The sequence below is a fragment of the Abrus precatorius genome, unplaced genomic scaffold, assembly GCF_003935025.1.
Source record: "Abrus precatorius isolate BTA unplaced genomic scaffold, Abrus_2018 Scaffold6, whole genome shotgun sequence".
In the NCBI taxonomy this organism is placed as follows: Eukaryota; Viridiplantae; Streptophyta; class Magnoliopsida; order Fabales; family Fabaceae; genus Abrus; species Abrus precatorius.
The window spans coordinates 9,533,780-9,556,902 of NW_020874406.1; the positions used below are offsets into that span (position 1 = coordinate 9,533,780).

Here is a 23,123-nt window from a genome sequence, read left to right on the forward strand (position 1 = left end):
TGAAGATCCAAATCTCCATTTGACAAAGTTCTTCCAGCTAAATGATACCATTAAATACAACAGAGTCTCCAGCGATGTCATCCGACTTTGTCTTTTTCCTTTTTCGGTATCAAAAAGGGTGAATGCATGGTTCACCTCACTGTCAGCCATCTCCATCATAACTTTAGAGGACCTCACTCACCAATTCCAGGGAAAGTATTTTCCTCCATCAAGGTCCTTAAAACTAATGACGGAGATAAGTTGCTTCTAGCAAAACAAAGCAGAATCACTATTTGAGGTGTGGGAGCAATTTGGGGAGCTTTTAAGGATATGCCCACACCATGATTTTTCAACATAGAAATAGGCACAAATAATCTACAGTGGTCTATCCATTACTAACAGGGCCACAATCAATGCTGCAGTAGGAGGATCCCTTATAAGAAAAGATCTAGATGACACATATAAGTTAATAGACGAGATGGCATCTGCCAGTTTCCAATGACACATAATTGACTCTTATAGCATCAAGAGGAAGGAAGTTGCGTCAATCTACCATGTAGAGAGCAACAACCTGCTGATAAATTGATGAATCCATATTTTGACTCATATTTTAGTATAATTCTAACCCATTTGATAAGGAAAACATGTAAGAAACAGCAAAAAATTAGAAAAATAGAATGATTGAAGGTTTTCTTTTATTATGTTTAACATTTGTGAAATTTATGCTTGTTTTTGTAGGAATAATCTGAGCAAGGTTTATAGAAATGGAATATCAATGGAAAGGAAGAGGAAGAATAGCAGTTTTGGACTCCAAAACATAAGAACAATGGGATGTAGGCTGAGCGTGATCACTATTGTCAATGAAAGTGATCAATCTAGAGCTCAAGGAAGAAGTAAAGTATGGGCATAACCACTTTTACCAGCAAAAGTGAATGTTTTAGAGAAGCCTCAGACTCAGCATGCTCTGCGTAACCACTTTTATCAGCGAAAGTGAGCGTTCCAGAGAAGGCAAAATTTCAGAGTATTCTGCATAACCGCTTTTATCATTGAAAGTGGATGTTCCAAAGAGCCCTCAACTTGACAAGTTGTGCGTGACCACTTTTACTCATAAAAGTGATTACGCATAACATCTCGACCTTCTGCGTTGCAACTCTTAGCAGCGAAAGTGATAGTTCCAGTTTCCAAAAACCACATGAGCGTCTGTGTGGCCACTCTTATTAGCAAGAGTGACAACGCATAAAATCAGGATTTCTATAAATACATGTCTTAAGCTCAGAACTCGAGGTCTTTTGTTCATTTTCCATTTTTTTCTATTAGATTCTCGTTGGGAGATAGTGAGAGAGAGGACTGGGGTTGAACCTTGAAGCTTCAAGAAGAGGCATTGAATTGGAGCTCGTGACTATGACTTTTCTGAGTTTCTTCTCTTCTTCTCCTTCTTTCTCTTTCCCTGTCACAATGTCTGCGTAATTCTTTGTAGTTAGGAGTTTATAGACCTAGAATTAATGTATTGATTTGATTCTTGCTTATGAAATTTGAGTTTTTGGATTAATTGAGTTTCAATTTTGCACCTTACATAATCTTTGAATAGAAATTCATTTGATTAATCAAAGAGGAACATTTGCCAATGGGAATTGGATTTGATTCTCTGATCTGAATTAACAACCAGAATTAGGGATTTCTTAGGGATAAGTACACTTAATTCTGCAATCTTACGATTTTAAGTCTTAATGCAACATGAAATTAAACTTCACCTAAGGGATTAGGGGGTTTAGTGGCTTGTTAGGGTCAATGAGTTAAGGGATTAACCTTTGACTAGTTATATGTGAAACTGATTGTCAAATAACCAATTGCTTGAATGTTCAGAAGTATAATTGAATTAATATTGACATTCTTGTGAAGTGAATTCTTAACTATTCTTCATTTGTATCTCATCTCAACACAATTTACATACTCTGTTTTAATTGCAAGTTTAATTCTTTGTATTATTCTGGTTCATTGCTTTCATATGTTACATCCTTTCCAAATTTGTATGACTCAACTAGTTGTTGCTCTGTGAATTGGTAATTGAATTCCTAATTTCCTGTGAAGACGATATTTGGATCTTAAATTTACTTATTACTCGCTGCAATTCCTAGTGCACTTGCTAGTGTTTAGAATTGTAACAACATAAATCACATGGCAGCCCTTACAAAGTAACTGTCTTTAATTAGGGCGCAATACCAGCCCACAAAATTTGCTGCAAATAGAGTGTGGATTTAGAGGAGGCAAACTTCATGGACAATATTTACAACTCAGGGTGGCGTAATAGCAACACAACCCCTTGGGGAAACTGCCAAGGAATTCAGAACGTACCCTATCATCCTTCTCATGTGCAGAGCCAAGGAGAAAAGGTAGCAAGAAAAGAAGTTCCCAGATTTCAATCTAATTTTCAAGAATAAATGATGCAATATGTTCATAGCCCTGACAAAAGAATAGCAAAACTTGAAGCCCAAATGGAGCAACAGATTGAAAGGGAGAATAAGAGGTTTGCAGAAATCAAATCTTAAATGAGGGCTCAATCTTCAAAACTTGAATCATAATTGGAGCAAATCACAAGTCCCCTTAGTCAAGTAGCATTAGGAACATTACCATACCAGCCAGAACCAAATCCTAAAGAGCAAGCTAAGGCCTTCACCCTGAGGAGCGGGAAAAACCTTCATAAAACGCAGACCAATAAGACATGCATGCTTGTGCTCACTGATGAGCATGCCCTTACTCCACCCTGCACGCCCATGCCACCTGAACATGCATGGCCATTGATAAGTTCATATTTTGATATATTTTATGACTTATATTTATACACTTAAACTCTATTTCATATATATTTATACTAATTATATTATTAATTATTACAGTTTAGTTCGAAGTTCTTATTAGTGTATTATAGAGATATTCTGGATAAAAATTAGATATTTTTAGTCATTGGTTGTGCTATCTGAAGCTAAGTTTGAATTTTGAATTTTGAATTTAAAATTTAAACTTAGATATGAAGATTTGAAGTGATTTTGATTGTGGATAAAACCAATTTGAAAAGATAGAGCTCAACTGACTGAAAACTTAGGACACAACCTATATAAAGATACTTTATGCTCCACACTTGACACACTTCCATTTCTCTACATGCCTTCTTCCCCTTTTTAGTTCTAACCAAACTCATTTTTTAGAGTTATTGGAGGCCATTGGCAAGGACAACGACCTTCCTCTTGGAGTCCAAGCAAGTGATTGAACGCCCTTCAGAGAATGAGAACTCTCTTTGTCTTTTACCTTTTAGGTTTCTTTTGTTTGAATTTTCCTTTGTGATTATAGGTTTATTTATCACGTTCTTCGTAATTTACTTTGTTATGAGTAACTAAACCCATAGCTAGGGCTATGGTGGATCCTACTGCAAACTTTGTGTGATTTTTACTTTAATGTTGGTATTGATTTTCCTTTAATGTTTAGTTTTTATTCTATTGGATTATATTGTATATGTTAAAATTTGATTACCCTTAGCATCCTATAGTTAGGTTAATCACACTTAACTCCTTTCTTTTAGTCGTTATTGAATTAATAAACTCATAGGATCTTCATGATTTTTTGACTAATTGCCTTGTATGATCATTGAAGATGGTTACTCAAGGAAAAGAATATTGACATTGCATAATCATTGGGTGTTAATAGAACTAATTATGAGTGGTTGGCAAATATTTGGATACCAATACTGGGATTAAATTTATTAGAACAGAAAGAAGTGTAGTAGATGAACCCATAAATCCTAGGCACATCTCATATAATCTCTCTCATACATTGTGTTATTGTTCTTTTAATATATTATTAACATTAAGCTCTGTTTTTGATTCGTTACAATCTCATTACATTTAAACAATAAAATTAAGTTATTCTAGGTACTTGAAATAATCTTTGTAGCACGATAACTTGGGAACTCTTAATTCAAAAACCCTTTGTTACTTTTTGATAGGTACACTTGTTTAAGAACAAGTTTTTGGAGCCGTTGTCGGGGATTAGTTTTCAATATTAAAGAAAATTGAGTATTTGGTTAATTTTAAATATTTTTATTTTTATTTTTATTTTGTTTTATGCTCACTCATTCTAAACCTATTGCAGAACTTGCTTTTGATCCAAAAATCGAGAAGATCACATGTAGGCTAAGGAAGAAGTGTAGAGAAAAGAAAAAAATGGCAGAAGAATGACCAATCTTGGAGTACATGACAACCATTGTTGAGGGTGATCCTGGGAGCATCGTAGCACCTGACATAGAGGCCAATAATTTTGAATTAAAGCTGGCCTTCATTAATCTAGTCCAGAACTCCACACTGTTTTTGGTGGCACCTAACGAAGACCCCCACCTTCATTTGAAAAAGTTTCTTCAACTCACGGATACCATCAAATATAATGGTGTCACCAAAAATACTATAAGGCTTTGTCTCTTTCCATTCTCTGTCATGGAAAGGATGGACGCATGGTTCTCCACACTTCTATCTAATTCAATTACAATGTGGGATGGCCTAACCCAACAATTCTTAGCCAAATATTTTCCACCATCACTCTCTGCAAAGCTGATGATAGAGATCTCCACTTTTTAATAATGAGTCTAAATCTCTATTTTAGACGTGCGAGCACTTTGGAGAACTTTTGAGGAGATGTCTACATCATGGTTTCCCTGTGTGGAAGCAGATGCAGATTTTCTATGTTGGACTCTCATCTTCCAATAGAGCCACAGTTGATACTGCCGCTGGAGGATCCTTCCTATGCAAAGGGCCAACTGCGGCCTATACATTGATAGAAAGATAGCATCCAACAATTTCTAATGGCAAACAGACCATCATAGAAGCAAAGAGAAAGAAATCGCTCCAATCTATCAGGCTGTCAAGACAAACAGTGTAACGCCCCGAGTTTTGTAAAAGTATTTTTTTTATTAATATAAATTATGGATTTTTATTTGAATTTGCATTTCGATTTATGTGATGATGATGTGAATACATGTGGGTATATGTGTGTATAACCATGTGTGGATAGACACATAAATATGTATTGAGGATGTTTGATTTATAATTGGGCTAGCTGATTGGAAACATAGGTTAGTGTGTACTACATGGGCATTTTTGCTGTAGTAAGAAGGTCCTGGGCAAGTTGGGTGTCTCTATTGCGTTCTCGTTATAGCAAGAGGGTAACAGAGAAGGGTAGTTTTATGGACAAAGTCTTGTTGTAGGAAGATTATGTAGAAACCATAGTATAGTTTGGTCTGATATTTTTGCTATAGCGGAAAGAGTCTCATTGTAGCGAGAGTGCCTCACTATAGCGAGAAATGTCTTGTTGTAGCAAGAGTATCATGAATCCTAGGGCATTTGAGGAGTTTAGGATTTGAGAAACTCATTTCCCACTTCTCCCTTTGAACTCTCTCTTAATTCTCTCTACCCTCAACCCATATTCACCAATTAGATTGCCTCCAAAGCTGTTTGTGTGCTAGATTGAAGGTTGAAATCACATTTGGCACATTTAGAGGTAAGTTTTAAGAAGCTAGGATTTTAGTTTTTTGTCCATTTCTTCGTTTTCTCAAATTCTCATGAAAATTTTCCATGTGTTTAGAATGAAACACTGTATGGGGAACATTTTCTACCAATAATTCGTATTGGGTCTTCATTCCGAGGTAAGAGACACTCTACCCTATCTCTTTGAGTTTGAAATTCATTATAATGTTAGATAATGAAATATGGTTGAGATGGAACGTAGGAAAACGTGTGTTTTGATGGAAATTTTGTATGAAGCATGATATGGTACTTCTTAGGTGATGTGTGTGATGAAATGAATTTGATTAGTATAGGATTGTGATGGAATTATAGTGTGTTTGAGTGTAATGTGATAAAAAAAATATGGGTGAATGTATATGTTGACATGCCATTGGTTGATGATGAATAATATGAAATGGGTGAGAATTTTTGTGAATGGCATGTTGAGTGTTTAGGGAATGTGATTGTGTTTAAAATGTTGGCAACTGTGAATGGTTATAGCAATACACTAGGGTGTGGAAGATAGGGGCAGTAGAAATACCTTGGGAAAGAGAGGGTGGTGGTGATACCAACAGTGAGCATGGGTGCACCACAGGTCACACACTCTCCTCCTGACTCGGCCTTTAACTAACACCTTTGCTAAGGGACCCGTGACCACACCCGTTGTATCCGTCAGGCAGGGCCTAACTGGCGACCATCCATGGTGTGAAACTGAGTAAGTCCCTGTGGTTGAGGGCATCAGAAAATTGTAATCACAGTGCCATAGTGGGCGTGGCTAACGTGCAGTGAGCACACATGGGTGTTTTGTGTGAATTGTTTGACAGTGTAGTAAGCGCATCTATATCTAAATTGGAGTGGAATGTTGAAAAGTGTCACTTTGTGTTTGCTTGATGCATGTTTTGAATTATGTTGGTACATGGGTGAAACATGCGAGGTGAGTTTCTATATTTGTGTGTGATAGCGTATAGTACTCACCCTTATATTTATTTTTTAGGTGACTAAGAGATCAGAACCAGACTCAGTGAATGGGAGGGATGAAACTGCTATAGGACTTAGGGAATTATTTTTTTAAAATTGTGATGTAGATAAATTAGTCCTATAGCGTTTATTTTGATGCAAACTTGTAACCCTCCCTCATTTTGAAATATGTTATTGAAATTATATATTGGGAACCATTTGAATGAAATTATTATTCCTATTTATTGCGAAATTAATTCATTTAGAAAAATATGATGTTATTAAATTAAGGTGTTACAAATGGAATTAATATTAAGAGCACAAGATCCATTGGCAAAAACTTTAGAGGCCAAGGAGGTTAACTTCTTAAGCAATAACTACAGTTCAGGATGGCAAAATAATCCTCCAAATTCAAATGTTTATCGTCCTCCCCATATACAAAATCAAAGAGCAATACTAGAGGGAAATAAGGCTTCTAGATTTCAGTCCAACATTCAAGAACAAATGATGCAATATATGCACTATTCTGACAAGAGAATGACAGAGCTTAAATCTAAGTTAGAACAATAAAACCTTCAAATATACTAACAAGCCCAAACAATGGATAGAAGGTTCTCTGAGATAAACTCTGATATGAAAACCCAGTCATAAAAAATAAAGGCACAACTTCAACAACTTACCAATCTTCTGAGTCAAAGAGTGATGGGAACATTACCATCTCAGCCTAAACCTAATCCAAAGGAGCAATGCAATGCCATCACCCTTAGAAGTGGAAAGAAATTACAAGAATCATAGAAAAGAGGCTCATGCATGCCCATGCTTAATGAGAAAAATGCCCACGTTGATCTTACAGGCACATCTATGCTTACTAATGAGCACGTTTGTGCTACAATAAAAGCATGCCCATTGCGAAACAAGCACGCCCATATCAATGATAAAAGCATGTTTGTGCATCCCCATGAGCAAGGTTGTGCTTTAAGTATGGAGCCTAAAAAAGAAAAGAATGAAAAACCTCTTGTGCAGCCAAGGTCTTATGAGCCTAAGATACCTTTCCCACAATAGCTGCAAGGTCATCCTCTATACAATGAAGAGTTCAATATGTTCTTAGACCTATTGGGCAAAGTGCACATCAATATGCCCTTCATCGATGCCATATCCAAAATTCCCAAATATTCTAAATTTTTAAAAGAGATTTTGACCAATAAAAGGAAGCTGAGAGCACATGAAATTGTGAAACTCACTAAAGAATGCTCAACTATAGTCCGTAAAAAGCTTCCACCTAAGCTTAAGAACCCAGGGAGTTTTACTATTCATTGCACCATTGGAAAGACTCATATTGATAAGGCCCTATGTGATTTAGGAGCAAGTATTAACCTTATGTCTTATTCTATTTTTAGGAAGCTTGGAATGAATAAACCTAAGCTGACCTCTATGTCACTTTAGCTAACAGATAGGTCAATCACATACACTAAAGGCATAATAGAGAATATACTTGTAAAAGTTGGAGAGTTTATATTTTCTACTGATTTTGTGGTGATTGACATAGAGGAAGATGATGATGTCCCTATCATACTAAGGAGACTATTCTTAGCCACTATAAGGGCCATCATAGACGTGTAAGATGGAAGGCTCACATTGAGGCTAAATGATAAGGAAGTTGCATTTTAAGTTTTCAGTTCTCTAAAGTACCCTTCTAGCCAAGAAACCTGCAACTTTGTGAGCATTATGGATGTTGATCTCCTTCCTATAAATTTTGTAAAGCATGGAACTCCAAGTAGAGGATCAAGGAAGAAGTCATCTCAGAAGAAGTCATCCAAGTTGTAGCGGGGAGTTCTCGCTGTAGCTAGAATGACAGACAGTAAAAAGAAATTTTGTTTGTTTTTTTTTCACTACAGCGAGAGAAGAGCTCACTATAGCAAGAGATAGCTCGTTGTAGCGAGAATATCGTGAGTTAAGGAGTATTTAAAGATCTCTAACCTAGAAAATTGAATCACAATCCAAAAATCTTGACTTGTCCTCTGTTCTCTCTGATTTCTTACCCTCTTTTCTCAGAAATTCCCCTCTAAATCTCAATCTTCCTTCGAATTTAGGCTTGGGAGCTCAATCATTTAGATTCAAGTAAGTTTCTTGGAGCTTAGTTCTCTAACTTCATTCTTATTTATCCATTTGATTTGATCTAAAGTTTTATACCTTGTGATACTTAAGGAAACCTTAACCATTAAGATGATATCCTCTACTGGGATGTTGTGCTTCTCCCTCATATCTTTAGGAAAACTTGATCTGAGAGACTCATTTGCAGATAAGGGGAATGATCCCGAACCCTAACTTCTCGTTGGTGTTTTGGTTTGAAAATACTAAGTTTTCTATTGGGATCCTAGAATACTAAGGTTTTCTTAAAAATCTAATGTGTAGGAATAAAGAGTTAACCTGAAAACCTATACTCATTTTCAAAACCACTAAATAAAATTTGTAACAAAAGCTTTGCGCAAAACTATTTCAAAACATATTATGATTTTACTAGTAAACCTTGTTTAGAGGTAACTTAAGATTTATACATTTGATATTTTTGACATAATATATATACTATGAATATTGGATGTTGCCAAAATTTAGGATAGATGACTGTATCGATACTAAGAAAGCGTGTGTATTGAAATTGTACGATTGAGCTGAGTTCGAAGGTGTCTAACCTTCGGCACATTATATTGATCTGCATGGTGTGAAATTGTTTGCGGATCTTCTGTGTTAGATAAATGTTTGTTAATGACTGAGGTATGTTGAAATGGGTAAAATTAGGTTATTGATGAAAAATGTTATATTGTTCTCAAATGAAGAAAGAGTTTTATGTATAAAAGTAAATGATATGACATGATGAAAGAATTATGAGAGATGTGATTAGAGTAATGGATGTTATTATGATACCGGTATTGTAGTACATCAAAAGGTGTATTCATAATATATGTATTGTAATACATTATCAAGATTCACGTATTATGATACATTGATTTATGAGAAGGATACGGAAAGAACAAGAGTGATATGATAAATGTTGAGAATAAGTATAGATAGTCACAGAGATACACTAGGAGCGTGGAAGACGAGAGTGATTGTAAAGATCTGAGGAAATGAGGGTGGTAGGTGCTTTTTCATAATTGCACAAAATTAATGAAAATAGAGAAAAAAAAAAAAAGATACCACATGCCTCATACTCATTTTCTGAGCTAAACCTCTAACCGTACCTTTGCCAAAAGGGGCTGGGTTAGTAGATATGTGTATCCATGTTGCTACAGATAACCAGTAACTATCTATGCTGTGAAGTCCTCAAGGGATCGCAGGGGCAATGAATATAAAAGTATAATGAATGTGAAATTGTGATGAACATGAAGTAGTATAGAAATTGTGTGATTATAATATATGCATTATAACATGTCGATTAATACTATTATGATATGTGTTGTAATACATCAACGGGTGTGATTAGGACACATGTATTGTGACATATTGATTGATGTGATAGAATACTTGTATTATGACATAAAGATTAGTGTAAAAAATGTATGTTATAAATAATTACAAAAATGATTGATTTGTTGGATGTTTGCTCTGCTCTGAAAATGATTTGTGTGTTGAGTGTTATTGTTAATCGATTTGTGTTATAAATGCGTTAGCCAATATTTTCTGTACAATATAAATTTTATCTCAAGTAAAGAGATTTAGAGGGGCAGAAAATACTCACCCTTACTAATATTTTTCAGGTAATGAAAGTGAATAGATAAAGGTAGTTGGTCTGCTCTAGGTCCGTAATCCAGTGATCTTGTGAAAAAAGACTACTCTATAGGGTTTAGAATAATTTGAAGAATTGTAATGTTTTATTATAGTTACATTTTAAGTTGACAAAGTTCTCTAAATACTTTAATGTAAATTTTTGAGTTCTAAAAATACTTCAATAAATTTTGTTGTAATTAACAAATTTGAAGTGTCATTAATTATGTCCTAGAATTACATGTATGCATTGTGAACCAAATAATTTGCTAGAACTAAATTTGAGTTTTATTTATCTCTCTAAAGTCTCAAAATTATTCCTTTGGGAATTTTAGATACTTTAGAACCTTTTAAAATTTTCATAAGAGGAATATGAGTTTTGCTTTTATTCAATTCTTAAATCTATGAAATAGAAAAAACGTTATTTTATTTTCTCCTTTTGCTATAAAAATTTATTTATTTACTTTTAAAGAATTTGAGGATGTTACAAAATGCTGAGACAGTGTCATGTGAAATGCTGAGAAAGTAAGTGTCATGAGAAATGTTAAGACACTGTATAGATTGTTATAGAGATACACTGGGGGTATAGCGTCTGAGACGATTTGGAAAATCTTAGAAAAATGAGGACAGTGAATGCTTTCGTATTTGGGTGCACATGACTTGCTGAAAATGAAAGCATCATAGGCCATACACTCATTTTCTGATTAGAAACTCTTGACTATACTTTTACTGAAAGTGGTCAAGGGAACTGATGAATCTATATTTTTACTATAGTTTTAATCCATTTGATAAGGAAAATGTGTTGGAAAAAGCAGAAAAAAATAAAAAAAATATAATGATTGAAGAATTTCTTTAAATACATAATTAGTTTAGCATTTATGAATTTTTTGTGTAGAAATTAATAATTGAAGTGTGTTTTTGTAGAAAATTCTGAGGAAAGTTCATGAAGCAAGTAGATCAATGGAGAAATAGCAGAAAAGTAGCAAGTCTGGACTCAAAAGAACATGGCTTATGGAGTTTAAGCTGAGCGTGGTTACTCTTGCCAGCGAAAGTGAGTGATTCATAGCTTAAATGAGAAGTTGAGTGTAGGCATGATCACTATTATCACTGAAAGTAAACGTTCCAGAGAAGCTCAATCTCAACAGAGCTGTGCGTTACCACTCTCTCCAACAAAAGTGAATGTTCTAGAGAAGGCAAAATTTCAGCAAGCTCTGTGTGGTTACTCTTACTGGCGAAAGTGAGTGTTCCAGAGAAGGCAGAAGTTCAGCGAGCTCTGCGTTACCACTTTTACCAGCGAAAGTGAATGTTCCAGGAAGGAGTGTATTAAGGCAAGTTGCGCGTGGTCACTCTTGCTCTCAAAAGTGATCACGCACACTCCTCGACCTCCTGCGTTGTTACTCTTATCAACGAAAGTGAATGTTCCAATCTTCCAGAAACTACATGAGCTTCTGCGTGGTCACTCTTATGAAGCAAAGTGACAGCGTCCAAAGTCGGGAATTCTTATAAATACCAGAGAAAGCTCAGAACATGGGGTCTTTTGTTCATTTTCTGTTTTTTCTGTTAGATTGTCATTGAGAGAGAGTGAGAGAGAGGATTGGGGTCGAATTTCGAAGCTCTAAGAAGAGGCATTGGATTGGAGCTCGTGGAGATGGCTTCTCTGCAATTCTTCTCTTCTTCTCCTTCTTTCTTTTTCTCCGTTACAATGTTTGCTTAATTCTCCATAGTTAGGAGCTTATGGAACTCGAATTGATGTATTGATTTAACTTTTGCTTCTGTATTTTGAGTTCTTGGATTAATTGAATTGTTAATTCTGCAGTTATTGCAATCTGTGAATGGAAATTTGTGTGATTAATCAAAGAGGAACATTTACCAATGGAAGTTGGATTTGCTCCTCTGATCTGAGTTAACAATTAGAATTGGGGATTTCTTAGGGATAAGGAGACCTAATTCTACAATCCTAAGGTTCTAAGTCTTAATGCAACTTGAAATTAAACTTCACCTAAGGGATTAGGGTGGTTTAGTTGCTTGTTAGGGTCATTGAGTTAAGGAATTAACCTTTGGCTATTAATATATGAAACTGATTGTCAATTAACCAAGTTCTTGAATGTTCAAAGGCATAATTGAATCAATATTGACATTCTTGTGAAGTAAATTCCTAACTATTCTTCATTCCTATCTCAATTAATCACAACTTTCATAATCTGTTTTTACTGCAAGTTTCTTACCTTTTAATTGTGCTTGTTCTTGACTTCTGAATGTTACAAATCTTCCAAATTTATATATCTCAAATGGTGATTGTTCTGTGAAGTGATAATTGATTGCCTAATTCGCTGTTGAGACGATATTCTGATCTTAAAAATTACTCATTTCTTGTTGCAATTCCTAGTGCACTTGCTAGTGTTTAGAATTGTGAACAATAGGAACACACGTTGTATTTGTGTTGTTTAGGCTAACTGGCGACCATCTATACTTATGTAAGACCTCAAAGGATCTCAGAGGCAATGATTGCAGAATTGTGATATGTGTGATTGTAATAGGTGAGTCATAACGGATTGATTGGTGTAATTATAATAAATGTATTGTAATACATTGACGGGTGTAATTATAATGCATGTATTATAATGCATTGATTAATATGGTTATAACACATGTATTATGACACACTACTCGGTGTGAAAATATATTAAATGATATGAGTCTAGTATATGTTTGAAAGTACTAATTATATAATTATTATGTTTGATCTGTTGTAACATTCGTTAATATGATATATGAATTAGTATTATCTCAATGCACATTATGTGATTTAAAGTATGAATGATATAGTTATTGATACTGTGGTTTTGTTAATGTACCATTGAAACTAATACTATTTACTATATTTGACACTAATTTATGTTTCTTGTGTTATTTTGAATGATTTATAAATAAAAAGAATTAGTGGGGTGAGAATACTCACCCTTACGATATATGTTTCCAAGAAATGCTAATTGAAGAAGTTAAAGGACGTTGATTTGATCTAGAATCATACTCTTAGTGAGTCTGTGAGAAGGAATTACTCTGGTGGTGTTTAGATTAATTTAAGTATTGTAATAATTTGAATTAAGTTTCAATTTGAAGTTGACAAAAATATGTAATTATTCTTTTATCAACTTTTGAATTTATGATACATAGTAAAATTTGCTATAATAAGTAATTCAAAGTTACCCTATCAATTGACATAGTTATTTATATTTTAAATTTATATGTATGTGTCATGAACTAAATGAATTGTCATGGCAAAAATTTTAGTTGTTCTATATGTGAATTTAAATTTTTAAATTATTTTTCTAAAAAATTTTGAAAAATACATGCATTTTCATTACTTTGAAAAATTTCAACTGTTATTTGGAAAATATAAGAATTATCACCCACTTCCTTAAAATCTTGGTTTAAATGAGATTTTAATTTTTAAAAATAAATTAGTCATTAAATTGGTATAAGCACCTCATCATACAATACTATTTTGACTATGGTCAAATTAATAATGATAAATATTTCTTAAATTAAATAAAGTATTAGGTAATAAATATTTAATTTTAAAAATTAATCAAGTAAATTTTAAATATTTATAAACATAATTAAATAATTCTTTTAATAATAATAATAATAATAATATATTTGAATTATATAAGGAATTATTTTTGGTTAATTCAATTTTGGAAAATATGGATTTTATGGTAAGTAGGCTGAATTGCTAAGAAATTCTATGTTTGAGGTTAGAACAAAATCTAGGAATGAAGAAATTTTTTTGGTAAACGAACAAAGAAATTAAGGAATTTTAAAGAATAAAAGCAGTTAATTTTTTTTTAATGATAAGTAGGAAAAAAAGTTGCCTACATTAACTACTGAATTCATTTTATACGAAATCTATGATATCAAGCTGGTCACCATTTACTCAAATAATTTAATACATTGAGTCATTTAATGTATAAATGGCTAATTAATATTATAGATATTTTTAGATAAAGTATAAATTTATAATATATAATATATAATTATTTTTTATTGATTTTGTCGATGTATTATGTAACACTTTAAATTTAATTTCTAAAATAAATAAATTTTGTAAAAATGGAAATAATAAATTTTCATTCAAATGATTTTCAAAGCATAGTTCAACAAAATATTCCAAAATATAAGTGTTTACAAATTTTGATCAAGAAAACTGTTACAGGACTAATCCAAGTACATTAAAATTTCAAAATAAAATTTGAGCTCAAAAGTAGTATCATCAATTCCCTCACTGAGTCTGGTGCTGATCGTCTTGGTCACCTGAAAAATAAATGTAAGGGTGACTACTCTACACTATCCAACACACAAGCAAACATAGAGTCTCACCTTGCCCATACTTCACATAATTTCTAATACATTCTACACAAGTATAATCACATCCATTAGGTCATTCAATCATACACAATTTAACCATTTCAGTACACATAATACCAACCGACATCTAACATGCTTTGCCCAGCATGATAAATTCATTAAAAGCACTCATATTCCCACATCCAATCTCAGCCACATTACCACATAGTAAATAAATGGATTTCTAAACAAAATGAGATAGGGTAGTGTCTCCCCTTACCTCAATTCGAAGACCCACAACGTGAATCAACACTAGAATCGTCCACCACACAAGTTCCATCCTACATACATGGAGAATTTCCATGAGAACTCAAAAAGAAAATAGGGTCGAGAAACCAAAACCCTAACCATAAAACTTACCTCTAAACACCCCAAACGTGAATCCAACCTTCAATCTTGCTCTCAATCAACCTTGGAGACAATTTAATCGGTGAAATAAGGCTTGAAATTGAGAGAATCGAAAAAATTTTGAAGGGAGATATGAGAAATGAGATTCTCCAAACCCTAAACCGCTTTAAATCCTTTTCTGGTCGCGATACTCTCGCTATAGTAGGACCTCACTACAGCGACACTCTCTCTCGCTATAGCAAAAATCTCAAAGAAAATTGCACCCTGGTTTCTGTAAAATCTCGCTACAGCGAGACTGCACCCAGAAATACACCTCAAACTGTCGCTCTCTTGCTACAGCGAGAAGGTGATAGTTTCACGCCTTCCTCCCACTACCCTCTCGGTACAGAGATGTCTCGCTGCAGCGAGAATACCCTGCATTAGACACTTAGCTAAAATTTCAATCCAATTCCAATCATCTTCAACAATCCTAGTTCCACTATAATCACCACACATGCTCGTACCAGTCTACGTCATCACATATACATATATTCTCATTACAACACACACACATACACACATATATATATATATATATATATATATATATATATATATATATATTAATAATCAAGAACATGTTTTTTTTTTTTTTCAACTTTTAAAAACGTTCATTGAATGAATTTTAACAAGTAGTCATATTTTAATTTAATTACATCATTTAATTTATATTTGATTTATTATCTTTCAATATTTCATATAAAATATTTAAATATCCCTTTTACTTTTTGATGTACAAAAAATTTACTAGTTAAAGTAATAAGTTTTTTAAAAATTAACAAACAATTTGTTTAAAAAAAATTATATGAATATTTTAATAAATTTTTTATTATATACGCATAAACTATAATTGCAAGATTATAATTTACATCATGGGTTACAGATGTATCGCATAAACAAAAACACTAATTTCATAAAATAATTTATTAGTTTAAGCTGATACACTTTTTTAATTATTAATTTAGCTGAAACGTTTTCTTCATTAAATATGTTAAATTGAAGTAAATTTTAATTAAATTTAATTAATTGCACCTTTTATATAATAAATTCTTTTATATTAAATATTTATGAAAGACAAAATTAGTATTTTTATTCTTCAACTCAAATTTTAAATTTAATTTTATACTCTAACTTTATTTTAATTTTTTATATTTTAAAAATGTTTTAAATAAATCATTTATTTTTAAAAAATATTAAATTTAATTACTATTTTTGTTTTTTTATGTCACAATCGTTTATCGTTTTCTTTTTCAACTTTTTCTCTCATCTCTTTTTCTTTTATTTTTTTCTTTCGTTTTATTTTTTTTCTTTATGCAATAAATATTTAAAATGTCTTATATATAAATTTTTTATTTGAGTTATTAAAAAATCCAAAAAATAAAAAAAGAATATGCATTGACTTTACTTTTTGCCTCCAATCTTTCTTTTGTCACCAGTATTGACAAAAGTTAACCTTAGACAATGTATAACATTGTTATTTTATGAATTTGTCAACAATTAAATCATTAAAATTATAATTATCACTTTACAAGATTTTAAGATTTAAGGAAAGAAGCAAAGAGATGGAAGAAGATGAAGACATAAAAAAAAAGTTGAAACCTTGAAAAAGAAAATAATGAATAATGTGTAAAAATTTAAAAAAGAAGATAGTGATAGGTGCATAACATGTGACAAAAAAAGATAAAATATTAATTATAAGTTAGTATTTTTAATAATTTATTTGATATTTTTTTAAAATACTAAAGAATTAAAATAAATTAAGATAAAGTTGAGAGGCAAAATCTAAATTGCTCTTTTAAGTTGCAAGAAGAAAATATTAATTTTTTATGTTAAATAAATATTTAATTATATAATTTACTCCACATTTATAACATTAATTTATTGCTTTTTTTAATCATTAAATTTACAAAACGCCTTGAAATTTATTACATACCAAATCTGTCAATAAATGTATTGAAAAAAAAATATTTCATAATCATATTCAACATCTATAAATAAGAACAGCCTGTGCCATGTTTTTTCACACACCCAGATCATGAACTCCATGAGCATTCAGTGAGTTACTTTGCAAACTGCAAAGGAGTGTAGCAGTAGTAGTCAGTTACTCTGCCATTGGCAGTGCTGCCAGTAGGTCAAATCCTCTGCCACTGCCTTACCATTTTCATTCTCCGACAAAGCCTTTTTCTTGCTTTCAGCTTCATTCTTTCAGGTAATCAATCCCTTCACTTTTATATGTGTTTTTTGGTTTTACTTCTTTGATTCTGCTTTCATATAGCAATGGTTTTAACCATTTACTTCAATTATTGTGCTGGTTTCACTGTGTGTTTGTGATTGTTGCTGCTGCCAACTAGAAAAACCATGCCACCAACTATTTAAAGAGGTTTCTTAACTTCTGGTGTCATAAAAAACGTTACTTTGCTGTGCCTGAGTGAGCTATGGTTTCAAAGAATGACACCCACTATTTTGCTTTGTTGGTGCTGGAGTGAGTTAAGTTAAAAGGTTTCGTTTTTTTTTTCCCTATTTCCTGACTCAAAATCAAGGAAAATGGGAGAAAGGTGGCAAAAGGGAAATGAATTTAGTTCCGTTGCTTTAACAAAGCAAAATCCACTTGGGCCCGTCATGTGGTGTTTGGGCTTATTAATTGCAGTTGTGAATGAAGTAGAAAAAATGAATTGAGTTCTTAACTGGGTGTAATAAATTTCAAGTATTTGTTTACGTTCGTGTTGCGTGTAAAATCGATTTTAAAATTCAAAGGCAATAATAAATTGTGCACGATTTCCTAAGTAAGTTACATTGTAGTGATACATTTTTTATTCTTGGAAAATCGATTCTTGACGAAACCCAATCAAGCCATAAATGAGGATGAATTTTGATGACAAAGTTTAGGGATGGGGTAAAGGACTGTGTTATAGTTTCTGGATCGAGTATTTTCCTCTCTTGCCTTAAATTAAAGGAAAATAATTTAAATGTTACATCAGTTGTATTAATGTAATAACTACATGGGTATATTTTTCTCCTGCAATTTAGATTATTATAGAATTTTTCTCACTTATTTTAATGTTGATATCATGTATAACATTTCGAGAAGCGATTAGAGGCATGGACGCAAATTCTTCGATCAGTAGTAAGCACCAGAAGCATCATGAAGGAGAGGGAAGGAATATTGAAAGGTGTATCAGTTTAGGTGATCTTCCTGACGTAATTCTCCAAGAGATAATATCCAGCCTTCCCACCAAAGAAGCAGTTCAGACAAGTGTATTATCCAAACGATGGGTGGCTCTGTGGATGGCAATTTCAAACATTGAGTTGAAAGAAGGATCACCTGAGAAAAGGCAACAGTTCATAGACTTTGTTGAGAAATTACTTGCATGTAATTCCTCAAGGCTTAAAAAATTCTCTATTGCATTTGAAGTTGGTGAGGATGCTCCTCAGGTTAATAGGTGGCTAGGAGGTTTCATCAAGCCTAGCATTGAAGAGTTAAATCTTGATTTTGAAAGAGTTGGGCAACCATTGGTCCTCCCTGATCACCTGTTTACCTCTGAAACCTTGACAAATTTTCAACTTAGTATGCAGCATGTCATGAACCTTCCTTCTTCCATTTATTTTCAAAATCTAAAGGTCATGACTTTGAAGCATGTTATATTCCCTGATGGTTCCCCAACTCAACAGCTTTTCTCTAGTTGCCCATCCCTGGAGGAGTTAACCCTCATTGACTGTAGTTGGTTGAAAGTTAAAGCTGTTTGTATCGCTTGTCCATCGCTTAAGACATTGATCATAAGAGAGTGGAAAGATGACGCCGATGATTCTGTCAAGTTGGATCAAGAAAATGATGCAGGTGGTCGTAGTGTTCCAACTCACTGCCAAATAGTGATCACTGGAAGTAACCTGAAAACATTCTCTTATGATGGTGACCTCCTAAATGATTATTTCTTGTTTTGTACTTCATGGGTCACTGATGCAACTGTTGAGGTCTACCCATCAGATAGTCGCTTGGACTCGCCTTATTTTGTTTTCAAACTTCTGAAAGCCCTCTCAAATGTGGAAAAGCTATCATTTACTGATTATGTTGCCGAGGTTTGCTCACATCTTCTAATCACTTGTTATATAGATTCTCTTGATGTTTTTGGATACCCTTACGAATTCTTTCAATTGTGCATATCATAGGCGCTCTCGCGAACATCTTTTTTAATCGGGCATCTTTCTTTGTTCAATAAATTGGTTGAGCTTCGTGTGATCTCGGTATCACCCATAGGTTTCTCTTGTGATGCATTGCTGGCCATATTAAGGAACTCGCCTATTCTCGAAACTCTTGAGCTTGTTATGGTAACTTGCTTCAAACCAGAAATCTTTCTTGTATTTACAAATGCCAACAACTTTCTTGATAACTAATGTGTTCTATTCATAACAACATAGGGGGTCTCTCTGCCTCAAAGTGGCGCAAACAACATTGATCCATTACCAGCTTGTTTTGGAACACACCTCAAGACCATCAAGATATATGGTTTTGCAGGGAGTGAAGTAGAGCTAAACGCCATTAAATTTTTGTTGCAAGCAGCATCAGCTTTGGATGCATTCTACATTTATAGCAATGGATATGATTTTGACTCTCCCGCGGGAATAGAGAGGCTAAACGTGTTGCACCAGCGAATTATGCAGTTTCCTAGAGCTTCAGAGGTTTGTTACATGGAATTTTAATAGAGATGAAAATGGAAACAATAGAGGGAAAATAGTGAGCGGGTTGAAATTATATGCTATTTAAATAGCGTATCTTGTTGCATAAAAAAAAAAGAAAAAAGATTTACAGCATTTTTGGTTCCGCATTGTTTTCAGTCATTATGAACTCTAAAGTTGTATGTGAGAAGCAATAATTTCTTGCGTCAAATTAATGTGCATTCGGGGCGAACCACTCTATGATCCGGTTGAATTTAAAGACTTCACTTAACCCAGATCAATATCGGGAATGCATTAGTCATTACAGAATAAACCAGCATGGAAGACGTTCTTTTTCTTTAACGCTATATATGGAATGTTTAGTTAGCATAAACTACACCTTTCTAATATCTGGTTGAATGCAAATACTTCACTTAGAGCTGTTTATTCTATTAAATTCAGATATTGCCACTTTGGCTGTCACAAGGAGTATAATACTGGTACCTAAAATTTTTGTTAGTACAGGTATGAAAAGATTTTGTATTGTTTATTAAAAAAACATTTTATCATAAAAGATAGTATAATTAAATTCTAAACCCTTAACTCTTTTACCAATCTTTAAACAACTTACCTCAATGTATATAATTAAAGTGTATAGATGGAAAAGATTCTTTAAGAGAAATATTTTGATAAAAAAAAATTTATTAATAAAAATATAATTTTTTTTATGAAAATGTACTTTTTTCCAAGTATTTAAAATTAGCCCTTATAGCTTACATTGACATTTTTTTAATAATTAAATACCATTAAATTGAATTATATTTATATTTACGTGACTGTTATTGTTCCGTTTTCTGCGGTTACGATGGGAAAGAAGGTCCTGTGGTACAGACCAGTTTGCACCGTCAACAAGTCTATGAATTAAGAACGTTGAATAGAAAAGTGTGATTTGACTGTAACATCTAACGAAGACCGGGAATAAAAGGTTGTAACGTCTAACAACTGACCCTGACCATGTCGTTTCTGAGCAGAAATTTGTTTACGAGTATTTGTTACTCTTAAACCTTCTACTATTGGAATCTTACTCCTTTTTATGACTTTGAAGAATGGGTATATTTGTGCTCTTTGCGATTTCTCAAATCCAGAAAAAGATCTGCTTTATGAGTTGCGTGAGTGATGATTGTTCTCATGCTCCTCTCATCTATTGTAAGATTCAAGAATTAGAAACTGAACTTAGATTGAAATACGATCACCTGTTTACCTGTGGATTGTTGTTTACAGTGCAACTAACTATAAGCCATTCTATTTGTTTTCTATCAATTATGTTGTTTTCCAAATATAATTAACTACATTAAGAAAAGATATTGTAATTATACGCAAGTGTTTATTGTTCACGGAGATTAGTTAACTTTCTAGTAAAGGAAAATAGAGCTTATTTTTTCTAAATTGAATTTGTTGTGAGTTTTCGTATCTAATAAATTAATTAATTTTAGGTTTAATATCATAGTATCTACAACTATTTGTGTAGTAAACCTAATTTGACTTTGTTTTGAAAATTTCGCGGAGAAAAGGTTGGCGTATTTAGTAGTTAAATTTTATCTTTTCTCCCTTTGGTTGGCAAAAGTACCCAATCATTTGGTTATCAAGCATGAGACAACATGAGATGACATATATTTGTAATAACCAAACGCGTGGAAGTAGTTCCCTTCACTTTCTTCAGGACAACAGTAGTGTGTGTTGAGATTCAGTTGAAGTTACAGTTTATGACTATTGCATTGATTTCTTGCTTTTTTTTTTTTTTTTATCTTGTTCATCTTTGTTGATCAATTCATTACCATATCAAGTCACACGGCTATTCTTTCTAAATTTCATGAGGCTGGTCTTTTTACATTTTATATGATGACAAATATCAAATTTTTTTTTTTAATCTTTGAAAGCATGCTAAATTTTTTTGCTTAAGATGCTATAGTGATGTCGTTGTTGACATAGGTAGTTTGGTGCATAAAAAAGGACAAGCAGAAGGTCAACAAAGAGTTGTTGAAAGTTGAAACCACTCTGAGGGTCCACGTATTGTTAACTCATCACAACATTTAACTTTCATAGAGGCAATACATTCACGACTTCTGAAATATCTTCCTTTTGTCCAGCAATTTATGTTAGTATTTTTACGTGTAGTGTTCTTTGATATACTATATTTTATATAATAGTTTGATATAAATTTGGTATTATTACCGAAATATTTTTCTTACGTTGCAATTTTAAGAATTCAACTTTTTTACAAAATATTCTTGAGTTAACTCAAGGTTAAACATGTTTCCTTCTACCACAAGTGCCCCTAAGTAAAAAAAAGAAAAAAATTAATTTGTTTTAAAAAGAGAGAATAACTAGTGTTGAGCGGTAGCAAGAGAAAAAAACAAATATTAGAACAACAAAATTATTGGTGTGATGTTCGATCATTGAAGGCATCGAAGGTTTGTGCATTAGGAGAAAGGATTCAATTTGCTATATCAACTAGGTAGGCTTCCAAATCACTTTATTTATAAGTTTGTGTGCTTGTTTTGGCTGCACTTTGAATAAAGTATGTTACAAAACAACCATTAATATAAATTGTTAAAGGTGGAGTTATATTCTATAAAATTGTTGTTTTCTATTCAATATCTCAATTATTTTATTATAAGCATAAGTGGTTGATTTGCAATGTTGTTTTCAATTGCAGTTGTATGGCTATTTGCTCAACTTTTGATTTCAAGCATTATATATAACAATAAGCCAGAAAGTACATAGATTAGTTGCCACATTAATATGTATTGTGAATATACCATGATTTGATGTATATGATGAAAATTATATGAAAATATAATAAAAAATATGTGTGAGCATGAGAAATGACATATGTGAACATGTGAATATACTTGAAAGAATATGAGATGAAAAAAGATATGATGTAAATAGTTACAGAGATACACTGGGGGAGTGGAAGATAGAGACGATATGAGATATCTTAGGAAAATGCAAGGTGGTAAGTGACATTCAGGATTGTGTATGGAATATTGTGTACGAATGCACCACATGGACGCACACTCGTTTCCCGACTTGACTCCTGACCATTACCTTTGCTAAAGGGTTGTCTATTGCATGCGTTGTATCCTTATTGCATTGGGTCATCCGACGACTATTTACATAGATGTGTAACAACTTGGGATAGAGGCATCGGATAACTATGGCCACAGGGCGCGGTAAGCGCGAATAAAAGAAAAAGAAATTGTGAATCTATGGAATATAATATGTGTTGAGATGCGAACATGCTTTATATGACACTGTGATATGTAATGCCATGATGTTTTCGTTAATCATGATAAGATATGTTTTGTGATGAATATGTGTTATGTATGAGTGGTAGGGTAGAGACTCACCCTTACACAACATTTTCAAGAA

At 32.9% G+C, this 23,123-nt stretch overlaps 1 protein-coding gene and 1 non-coding gene across 2 annotated transcripts; one reads left to right on the forward strand and one right to left on the reverse strand.

Annotated features, from left to right (window-relative positions):
• Positions 1-220: 220 nt before the first annotated feature.
• On the reverse strand, positions 221-327 carry LOC113870555. The gene has a single exon (XR_003505577.1). It is a non-coding gene; the product is annotated as a small nucleolar RNA R71 (small nucleolar RNA).
• Positions 328-18,137: 17,810 nt separating this feature from the next.
• LOC113870128 (F-box/LRR-repeat protein At3g26922-like) lies at positions 18,138-20,865 on the forward strand. Its single transcript, XM_027506729.1, has 4 exons — positions 18,138-19,112; positions 19,203-19,361; positions 19,452-19,712; positions 20,794-20,865. The coding sequence occupies exons 1-4, from the start codon at positions 18,138-18,140 to the stop codon at positions 20,863-20,865; spliced, it is 1,467 nt and encodes a 488-aa protein (XP_027362530.1).
• Positions 20,866-23,123: the final 2,258 nt, after the last annotated feature.